We start from the raw sequence: 11,157 nt of genomic DNA on the forward strand, positions 1-11,157 counted from the left end.
TGTTAAACACATTGGCTTTACTAAATTATCAATTCCTTCCTCTTTTTTTTTTTTTTTTTACATGATGTGCTCTATGTGCCTCATATTACCAAAAATTTGATTTTTGTTCACAAATTCACATCTAATACTAATACCTCTATTGAGTTTCACCCCTCTTATTTCTTTGTGCAGGATCGAACAACATGGAGGGTTCTGTTGCACGGGCTAAGTAGAAATGGGTTGTACCTTTTTCCTTTTACTTCCAATAAATTGCCTTCATCGTCATTTGTCTTTGTTAATGAATGTACTTCTCCAGCACAATGGCACTCATGCTTGGGACATCCTGCTTTTTGTATTGTTAATCATGTTCTTTCAAAATTTAGTTTGCCTGTTATTTCCAGCAAAATTGTTCACCCTTGTTCTGCTTGTTTCAGTTCTAAGAGTAAACAACTCTTTTTTCATTATCTTGTACTCAAATAAATTTTCCTTTGGATTTAATTCACACCAATGTATGGGGTCCATCTCCTATTTGCTCAAAATTTGGCTTCAAATATTATGTCTCTTTTGTTGATGTGTATAGTCGCTATACTTGGCTTTATCCCATCTATATATTACTAAAAGCTGAAACGTAGCGTTTAATGCTGCTGCGCTCATGTTGAGCCATATCAGCATCTACGTCATTATCTTTTTTCTTTCCATTTTCTTATAATTATTTTTAATATTTTCTTATTTCATATTTACATTTCTCCAACCTTTCTCCATCCCTTACCTTTTCATCTCCCCACTACTTCTCCAACCTTTCTCCTTCTCTCACCTTCTCATCTCCCCACTACCTTCTACATTAATATCATTCTTCATCTTTCCCTTCATCTTCTTCTATTTTTGTCTCTTCTTATTCACACCCTCTTCCTATAAATTTGTCACTATCTCTTTCATTCTATGCATAGTTTTCCCTTACTGAAAAAAGGTTCTCTCTCTCTCTCTCTCTCTCTCTCTCTCTCTCTCTCACAATTTTTGGGTGGATTTTTATTTTTTATTTTTCTTGCATCTTCACTTTAGGTTGATAATTTTATATATTCTTTAATCTACTTTAGGTTAATGCGATTCAGTTTTTTTTTTTTCTCTCTCTCTCTTTGATTGTTAAATACTATCCTATTGCATTATAAAGGATTAAATATAGTATATAAAAATATAATATTATTCTATTACATAGCATGATTTGGATAATTTAATTTGGTAGTTATTGTAATTTGATAGCATGATTTTTATAGTACTCAATTTAGATGTTAAACTATGAGACTTTAATCATTTTTGTTTATTTTTTAATCCTTTGTGGTGGACAAAGTACTCTTAATAATTGTATTAGAAGTACTCTATAATGCCATTTATTTAGAGAAAAGCAAAGGTTGGCTAAACAAAAATTATTGGATGAGAGACAAATTTTATCTTTCGCAATTTTACTTTAATTATTATTATTATTTTATAACAATGCATATATAGAAATTTAATTCTTAGGTTTTGCTAATAATTGTTTATTTGATAATATGTTTTGGGTGGATGAAATTACAATTTCTGCAAAGAAAATAACCTTAGTAGATTATAAACAACAAATTGTTTTCCTAATTGGTCCAATTAATCATAGTTAAGTTTTATTAATTTTTTTAGTTACTTTTTTCAATGTTTTGGATTGTAGGTAGAAAAAATAAGTTTGAGAAAGTTTGTTTAAAACTAAAAGAATAATTTCCAAATTTTATATTCTTTTTAATGATTCACAAAATGTTATAACTTTTATAAAAATAAATAAATATTTTCGTTAACTTGCCTTTTGAATTTCTGAGAAAAATTGTATTTTTTTCATTTTAGTACGACAAAAATTATTAAATTTATGATTTATGATTGTTCCTATATTACATTTATGATTATTCTTATAGTAAATAAAAATATAATTACAAAATGCATTACTCTTTATTAAATTAGTTTAAATTGTATAAAAAAAATTTAATAAAACCACTATAAAAATAATTATCATACGCAACGCGCAGGTCCGCGACTAGTGACAAATAAAAGTGATGTGCTTCCTGTTTTTATTAAATGGCAAAAATATGTTGAGCACTATTTTAATCACAAAGTAAAAGTTGTTCAATTTGATTGGGTGGTGAATATCGCTCACTTAATAAATTTTTCCAAAATTGTGGCATTACTCATCATGTATCTTGTCCTCACACGCCCCAACAAAATGGTGTTGTTGAGTGCAAACACCATCATCTTGTGGAAACTGGTTTAGCTTTATTAAATCATGCTCGCATTCCTCTTCAATATTGGGAAGATGCATTTCAAACAGCTTGTTATTTGATAAATAGACTCCCCACTTCCACAATACAAAATCTATCTCCTTATGAAAAATTGTTTGCTCAATCACCTGATTATAATTTCTTGCGTGTTTTTGGTTGTGCATGTTGGCCTAATTTACGTCCTTATAATTCTCACAAACTTCAACCACGCTCAACTGAGTGTGTCTTCCTTGGTTACAGTTTACTTCATAAGGGATATAAATGTTTGCATCTTCCATCAGGTCGTGTCTATTTTTCCAGAGATGTGCTCTTCAATGAAGATGTCTTTCCCTTTGCTAGGCCTTGTTCCACAAATTTCCAGTCACTGTCTACTTCAGATTTAAATTCTTTTCAGGTACAGTCCTCTTCTAGGCTTCACGCAGTAGCCCCTCTCTCTGTGGGACAAACTCACCTCTTCGGCCCACAATGAATCTCCACAGGCCCATTCAGAAACACTTGCTAGCCCACAATTGTTGGCCCATCCCCCATCTCCTTTACCCCATTCTGAATCCCTTCCCTCACATATCTCTCCGCCTCCCTCAACTCTCCCTAATAATACCCTTGACGATGGCACTGTTTCTTCCACATCCACCGACCCATGAATTTCGAGTTTGATGCCTTGCTCAAAAATCAGACATGGGATCTTGTTCCTCCTCACACTGCTCGCAATGTCATTGGATGCAAATGGGTATTTCTGGTTAAGCGTAATGCCGATGGTTCCGTTGAACGCTATAAAGCTCGCTTGGTGGCCAAAGGATTTCATCAATTGCTTGGAATTGGCTTCAGAGAAACCTTCGGTCCTGTAATCAAACCCACCGCTGTCAGGACAGTTCTCTCTATTGCTGTTTCAAGATGTTCAGAATGCCTTCTTACACGGCCATCTATTTGAAGATGTTTATATGTCTCAGCCTCCTGGGTTTGTTCACCCCCAATTTTCTAATCATGTTTGCAAGTTGAAGAAAGCTCTTTATGGGTTGAAGCAGTCCCCTCGAGCTTGGTTCTCACAGCTCTCTTCTCACTTACTTGCTTTGGGCTTCAGAGGATCGAGGTCTGATTCTTCTCTATTTATTTATCATAGTCCAACCGTTACTATATATTTTCTCATTTATGTGGATGATCTTATTGTTACTGCCTCAATTTTTTCCTTGGCATTGAGGTTCTGCCAAACTCCTCGGGTCTTGTCTGAAAGCAAACCACATTATATCAACATAGTTTATGGCAGGTCACACACCAAAGGTATGAATTGGGGATTTCTTATCTTTGGGAGTTTGGCCCTGTGCATATTTTGCGCATTGATGCTTCACCCTGACACTATGCTATATATAGTCATAGGGATTGAAATGAGTTCACTGAGGTGGCTGTGTCCCCTCAATTTGTTGAAGACAGTTTTTAAGCCATCTAGCCTACCCCCAGAACTTAGATTATTGTTCATTTAATGGAAACTTTACTGTTTCTGCGTAGCTTCTTGATTCCCATTCTACCATTCATCCAAATCAGATATACAATTTTGATAAGTAATAAATTGTATTAAGAGGAAAGAAAACAAAACAACAAAACAAAACAAAACAAAAGGAAGTCCTAGTGCATGGGAGGTACGCAAGGAAAGCACTTAAAAAAAATTTATTTAAGTAACAGTTTTCTTTTCATTGAGAAAGTGCAAAGTGGGTGCACAATCCTAGTACATGGGATCTTTACAAAAAGAAGAACCAAAAGAAATAAAATTAACATGTACAAAAGATAAACTAAAACTAATGAGGTCCGGCTTAAAGGGAATCTCCTCCCTTTGTAAGAAAATACTAAAAAGAGGGGATGTCTATAAATTCCAGAAACAAAAGTAATGGTAAGCTAGAAGTAGATGTCAACGTCAAAATCAGATATATATGCCCCTGATCGCCTTTCCTCTCAAATTTCTCTACCATTTTACTCAAGTCTCCTATCTTTCCCCTTCATTTTGCTGTTACATCCTATAGTAAAGGCTTTTCAAGCATGGACAGACTAGTGTAGGATTGAATATTAATTTATATTTGAGATATCCATAGCCTTTGAAGTGAAAGTTACAGCCTTTTAGTAAAGATTTTTAGAAGGCTTTGGGTAATATAGCTTGAATGACAAACACTTCATCTTTGAGCAGGCCACAAGAAGTAGTCATATTCATTGTTGGAGGGACGACATATGAAGAGTCACATTCTGTTGCTTTACAAAATGCCAGCAATTCTGGAATTCGTTTTATGCTTGGTGGTTCTGTGGTTCTGAATTCTAAGGGGTATGTATGCTTTTGAATCATCATTGTGATTTTAGGAGCACACTATTGCTGTGCTAGCTGTGGTTCATGCTTGGCACTCACTAGCTCTAAATGCTAACTTCTATGGCCTTCATCTTTCTTGCATCAGCTGGAAATTTGAGAATGTAGTTGTGGGTTGGATTGCATCATGTTAATTTGACACTTGGTGAAACTATGTTGGGCTTGTGGATGTTGGTTTGGCATTATTCATCCCATGTAGGTTGCAAGCATGCAATGATTTGTGGCTACTTAAAATCTACAAATCAAAATTCTATAACTTCAGTCACACTTTACTGAACTTAAATCTTAACTAATACAAATATCCATAAATTGTATTTATTTGATACTTTTGTCATATTTATAGGATACGTTTAGTTATATAGTGATAATTTGAGGCTAGTTTAGTTATTTGATGGAATGTAGTTAAGTGGAAACTATCCTTGCTTTACATGATTTCCTCTGATCCAATGATCGCTTTGGCCAAAAAAAAAGCAGGTTTCTGAAAGACTTGGAAGAAGCTCAAAGGAAAGCTCATTCTAGCACAGTAGTGATTTGAAGCCCCATCATATGTGTCTTGAGAGCCAAAAGATAATTTTTATGGCTTTATACGGAGCTTTTGACTTGGTGACTGGCAGTGGTAAGATTGTTAATGAATATTGGGAAGAGGAACTTGATGATCATCAGAATCAATACAATATTCACCAATTTGCAAAGGAATAAAAAGTAAATAGGTTTTTTGGAGACTAAACCCATTACATATTGGAATATGAGATATCACTTATACGCGGGAAACAATTTGCAGATAGCCTTATTGCTTGTTTAACAACACTACCTTGCCTTGTGAACGAAAATGTAAAATCACATACAATTTTTTTTTTCTTTCTTTTTTGGATTGTATAGATGCTTGATTTATCCTAGGTAGTTTTGTACTTGGACCATATTGTGAAAAGTTACGGCTGAGCATATGGTTGAGCCAGGGCCAGGGGTTTAGTTTATACTTTAGCAATCAATGTTCTGGTGAAATGGGAAGTTTATGAATATTTGTGTGTGCATAATTGGTATTGAAACTTTTGCTATTACATATATTTTGATCATGTTTTCTGGTGAATTATATTATCAAGGAGAATCTTTTGCTTTTATTAATTGGTGTTGTGTCCAATTATGCGCCTGTGGACCTTGGTCCTCTCGATTCAGTTGAGTCATCTTCCAAATTACACTATCTTTGCTTGCTTTGCCTGAACACAAACACAGACAATCTTTCATATAACCAAGCTGTTAGTAGATTGGCGTCAAAATGTACTTGTGATGCTTTCTACTTGCTAATGAAGGATGGGTGTGATCAATTTAAAATTTTTAGTAGTGAGCTACAAGTTCTTAAACACTTAGGGGCCATTTGGTATGGTAGTTTAAACAAAACTTTTTAGTTTTTAAATAACATTACTCATATTTTCACACATTTTTTCATCTACACATATTTCCAAAAAATACAAACAACATTACCAAACTGCCACTTAAACTCTGTTGTGGGAATATCTAACTGTTAGCATGCTCTCCCTGCTCTCTCTCTCTCTCTCTCTCTATCTTATGAAAAAAAAAAAATACCTTGATCAGGTCATTTCATTTTTTTTTTTTAATGTATAAAAATCATATCATGTATGGATTTTAACCGCCCAAAAAATTATAAAATTTAAGATAATTTGTAAATTTTATAATTTAACTAATGCCATGTGGGTGAGTTGGGCCATAAGTTGTGCCACTTTATGGGGCACCAACACAACTTGTTATTAAAAAGTCTCATAGGGGAATTGGAGATGATGCCATGACAAAGACACACAACGCGCAACTTTAATTAACAAGTTCAACTCAAGAGATGAAAGTCAAGACAAAGACACGCAACGCGCATCATAATTAACACGTCCAACTCGAGATGAAAGCCCAGACAAAGACACAACACGCATCTTTAATTAACAAGTTCAACTCAAGAGATGAAAGTCAAGACAAAGACACGCAACGCACATCATAATTAACACGTCCAACTCGAGATGAAAGCCAAGACAAAGACACACAACGCGCATCTTAATTAACACTAGTTGCGAACCCGCGTGTTGCGCATGATAATTATTTATATGGTGGTTTTTTTTTTTTTTTTACAATTTAAACTAATTTAATAATGAATAATGTCTTTATAATCATATTTTTATTTATAATAGGAACAATCATAAATCATAAACATAAATTTTGTCGTACAAAAATGAAAATAATACAATTTTTCTCAGATTCAAAAAGCAAGTTAATGAAAATATTTAGTTTTTCATAAAAGTTATTTATAACATTTTGTGCATCATTAAAAAGAATATAAAATTTGGAAATTATTCTTTTAATTTTAAACAAAATTTCTCAAACCTTGTTTTTCTGCCTACAATCCAAAACACCAAAAAACAAAACTAAAAAAATTAACAAAACTTAACGATGATTAATTGGACCAATTAGGATAAAAATTTGTCATTGATAATCTATTAAAGTTATTTTCTTTGCAGAAATTGTAATTTCATCCACCTAAAATATATTATCAAATAAAATTTTTTTAGCAAAATCTAAGAATTAAATTTCTATACATGTATTGTTATAAAATAATAATAATTATTAAAATAAAATTACAAAAGCTAAAATTTGTCACCCATCCGATTATTTTTGTTTGGTTAACCTTTGCTTTTCTCTAAATAAATGACATTATAGAGTACTTCTAATATAACTATTAAGAGTACTTTTTCCACTACAAAGGATTAAAAATAAACAAAAATTAGTAAAGTCTCATTGTTTAATATCTAAATTGAGCACTATAAAAAATCATGCTATGTAATAGAATAATATTATATTTTTATATGCTATATTTAATTCTTTAGAATGCAATAGGATAACATTTAACAATCAAAGAGAACTAAGAAAAAACAACAACAACAACAATTTAAAAAACAAAACTAAATCGCATTAACCCAAAGTAGAGTTCTGAAAAATATAAAAAATTATCAACCTAAAGTAGAGCTGCAAGAAAAAAATAAAAATACACCAGAAAATTGAGAGAGAGAGAGAGAGAGAGAGAGAGAGAACATTTTTTTTGTGAGGGAAAACTATGCGTAGAATGGAAGAGATTGGGACAAATTTATAGTAAGAGAGTGTGAATAAGAAGAGACAAAAATAAAGGAATATGAAGGGAAAAAGGAAGAATGATATTAATGTAGAGGATAATGAGGAGATGAAAAGGTAAGGGAGGGAGGTTAGAGAAGTGTAAATATTTTAAAAAATAAATATTAAAAAATTATAGGAAAGTTGGAAAGAAAAAAAATAATGACGTGGACACTGATATGGCTCAACTGGAGTGTAACAACAATAAATGCTACGCTTTAACTTTTAGATAGAAGTAAAGTAATTTATACATTTTCCTTATCTGTTGGTAAAAAGTGTTACATACGTAACGACACACCTTAACAAATACTATCAATAGATTCAATACTATCAATAAAAGTAATGAAGTTTGAAATATTTGCACATAAGTTGAAATATTTGTGAACAAGTATAATATGAAAAATGTTTGATATACGTTTAATTATAGTTCTATGTATTTTTGTCTAATATGATAAATTGGATATATTTTTTTTAAAGGTACTTTAATAAAACACTACAAAGGATATATTATATTATTTATTTATTATCATTGGTTATTACTTGAATCTTAAGTGGTTGGAAGATATTAAAGTGTTAATAAGGTGGCTCATGTGTTAGTGCAACATGCTAGAACTAGTATTGAGGATTTGTACTGGATTGAGGATTCCCCTTCTCTATTCATTGAACAATTGTATCAAGATGCTTGCCTTTTATAAATGAATGAATGCCATTTCCTTTTCAAAAAAAAAAGTGGTTGACTGTTCTACTATTAGCGATAAACAATCACTATTAAAAAAACTACACAATAAATTTTCATGACCAGTCACTCTATCATTTTACATCTAAGTTCTAGGGTCAAAGTTGTTTACCTAAGACTTAAAGTAGACTAAAAAGACTGCAGTTTTCGTTTAAGTATCTTTCACTAAGGTGAACTAGTTTTCATATGTCAAATAACTGATTTAATTTATTTTTAAAAGAAGAATGACTAATTTAAGCTATTTGAGTCAGACGTGTTAATTAAGTTGCACATTGTGTCTTTGTCATGGCTTTAATAGTTTCATCTCCAACTCCTTGTCAGACTTTATTAAAATCCATATGGCACTACTGACCTGAAATTTGTGTAATTAAAAAAATAATTTTGTAGTCGATATTACTGAAATCGAGTATCTCTTTATAGTACTTGAGCTTAGTGCAGTCGAGTATTTTGTTTTTTTTTTTCTTTTTTTTTCCTTTTTCTACTTTTTGTTTCTGTTGGAATGGCTTGAATAGTCAAACTTAGTGGCTTGACATTAGCTAACAAACCATTAAATGGCTTGCATGCCCATGTCAGGAAGATGCATGATATTCAAGAAGTTTCATGCATGAAGAAATGCAAGAGCTTGCATTAAATGTTCTTCATGAATTGTCAAAGAAGATGGCCAAGAACAACACCTAACATGCAAACCAAATTCATGCTTCTTTTCTTTGGCCATAAATGCTTGCCATTTTCTTTGACTTGACAAGCTTCTTTGATTTGCAAGAGTGAGTTCCTAAGGGAGATTAAAAAAAAAAACGAAGAAGATGAAGAAGAAGAAGAAAGAGTGCCTTTACATGAGACAGAGAAATAGAAAAGAACTCGACTGTATGAAAAGTAGAAAAAGGGGGGGGGGGGGGAAAGGTACTCAACTATATGAAGCTCGAGTACTATAAAGAAGTACTCGATTTCATTAATATTGAGTACCGCATTATTTTTTTAATTACACGAATTCCAGGTCAACAGTGTCATGCTGGCAACTCACTAGGAACTCGAGTTCACTAAACTTGAGTATTATTTAGAACTCAATTTTGTGGAACTTGAGTACTAAAAAAGTGGTAGATTGCTAAATATTTTCGAAACAATGCTAGTTCGCCACAAATTTTACCAAAACGTGGTATTTGAGTAATGTCTTTATAATCATATTTTTATTTATAATAAGAACAATCATAAATCATAAACATAAATTTTGTCGTACAAAAATGAAAATAATACAATTTTTCTCAGATTCAAAAAGCAAGTTAACGAAAATATTCTGTTTTTAATAAAAGTTATTTATAACATTTTGTGAATCGTTAAAAAGAATATAAAATTTGGAAATTATTCTTTTAATTTTAAACAAAATTTCTCAAACCTTATTTTTCTGCCTACTATCCAAAACACCAAAAAAAAAACTAAAAAAATTAATAAAACTTAACGATGATTAATTGGACCAATTAGAATAAAAATTTGTTGTTGATAATCTATTAAGGTTATTTTCTTCGTAGAAATTGTAATTTCGTCCACCTAAAATATATTATCAAATAAACAATTTTTAGCAAAATCTAAGAATTAAATTTCTATACATGTAGTGTTATAAAATAATAATAATTATTAAAATAAAATTGCAAAAGCTAAAATTTGTTACCCATCCGATTATTTTTGTTTGGCTAACCTTTGCTTTTCTCTAAATAAATGGCATTATAGAGTACTTCTAATACAACTATTAAGAGTACTTTTTCCACTACAAAGGATGAAAAAATAAACAAAAATTAGTAAAGTCTCATTGTTTAACATCTAAATTGAGCACCATAAAAAATCATGCTATGTAATAGAATAATATTATATTTTTATGTGCTATATTTAATTCTTTAGAACGCAATAGGATAACATTTTAACAATCAAAGAGAACTAAAAAAAAAAAAAAAAAAAAACAACAACAACAACTGTGGGGCCCAATAATTTATGGGCCAGGCCCATTTGCCCGTGGAGAGTCCGAAGGCCCAAGCCGAGGAGAGCTATGACCCAAGCTCTACAATACAGAGCACAAAACAGTTTTGGGATGCAGCCGAGGACAATTCAGTCCTCGGCAGATCCAAAATCCCACCGGAAAAGAGGGGTAAAACTGGTATAGGGCCAAACTTGAAAGAGAATCTAAGAATATCCGGGAAAGCTGCTCTCATTGCCATTCAATGCTCTGCACCTGACAGAGCCGTATTCTTCAGCTTTATCAACCATCCCCAACAATTCTGGGATTGGACTGATGGGACAAATGTCAGTCTTGTAAAGGTTGACCCTACACGTGGACGAAGGACAGCAAATGCAGGCTAGTATAAAAGAAGAAGTAAGTGAATCTGGTAGGAGGCGATCATCCTACCTCCAGAAAGAAAGACTCCATGGGTGGAAACACCCTAACAACACATGCATATCATAAAAAAGAACCACCGTCGGGTAACCAGGGTAAGACCTCAATGGTCCTCGGATCAAGTCCGAGGAGCCCAATCCCATAGGATGCGACGCTGTAGGGCTTAAATATTCAAACCCAACTCCTTTTTCCACAGGAATTCCTCTAAAATCAAGACCGGAACATCGCCCCGTGACCAAAGCCAAGCTTTTCAAGCCCACTCTCTACA

At 32.4% G+C, this 11,157-nt stretch overlaps 1 protein-coding gene across 2 annotated transcripts; it reads left to right on the plus strand.

The window, feature by feature from the left end:
- The first annotated feature begins 2,852 nt into the window (after window positions 1–2,852).
- Window positions 2,853–5,713, plus strand: LOC115960344 (vacuolar protein sorting-associated protein 45 homolog). Of its 2 annotated transcripts, none has more exons than XM_031079195.1 (3): window positions 2,853–3,357; window positions 4,441–4,572; window positions 5,086–5,713. In XM_031079195.1, exons 1-3 carry the CDS (start codon window positions 3,209–3,211, stop codon window positions 5,144–5,146), a joined length of 342 nt encoding a protein of 113 aa, XP_030935055.1. In that variant the 5' UTR covers window positions 2,853–3,208; the 3' UTR covers window positions 5,147–5,713. The 2 variants fall into 2 exon arrangements, 1 of the variants encoding a protein (XP_030935055.1); XR_004085164.1 differs by lacking the exon at window positions 2,853–3,357 and adding an exon at window positions 3,364–3,545.
- The last annotated feature ends 5,444 nt before the right edge of the window (window positions 5,714–11,157 follow it).

Source organism: Quercus lobata, chromosome 9 (genome assembly GCF_001633185.2).
Source record: "Quercus lobata isolate SW786 chromosome 9, ValleyOak3.0 Primary Assembly, whole genome shotgun sequence".
Lineage (NCBI taxonomy): Eukaryota > Viridiplantae > Streptophyta > Magnoliopsida > Fagales > Fagaceae > Quercus > Quercus lobata.

Excerpts from the sequence above, each read along its gene's own strand:
- LOC115960344 (XM_031079195.1), top strand. The coding sequence starts at position 3,209 with ATGTCTCAGCCTCCTGGGTTTGTTCACCCCCAATTTTCTAATCATGTT. Across the intron at positions 3,358-4,440 it reads TTGGGCTTCAGAGGATCGAG|GCCACAAGAAGTAGTCATAT; the intron begins GTCTGATTCTTC and ends ATCTTTGAGCAG. Across the intron at positions 4,573-5,085 it reads GTGGTTCTGAATTCTAAGGG|GTTTCTGAAAGACTTGGAAG; the intron begins GTATGTATGCTT and ends AAAAAAAAGCAG.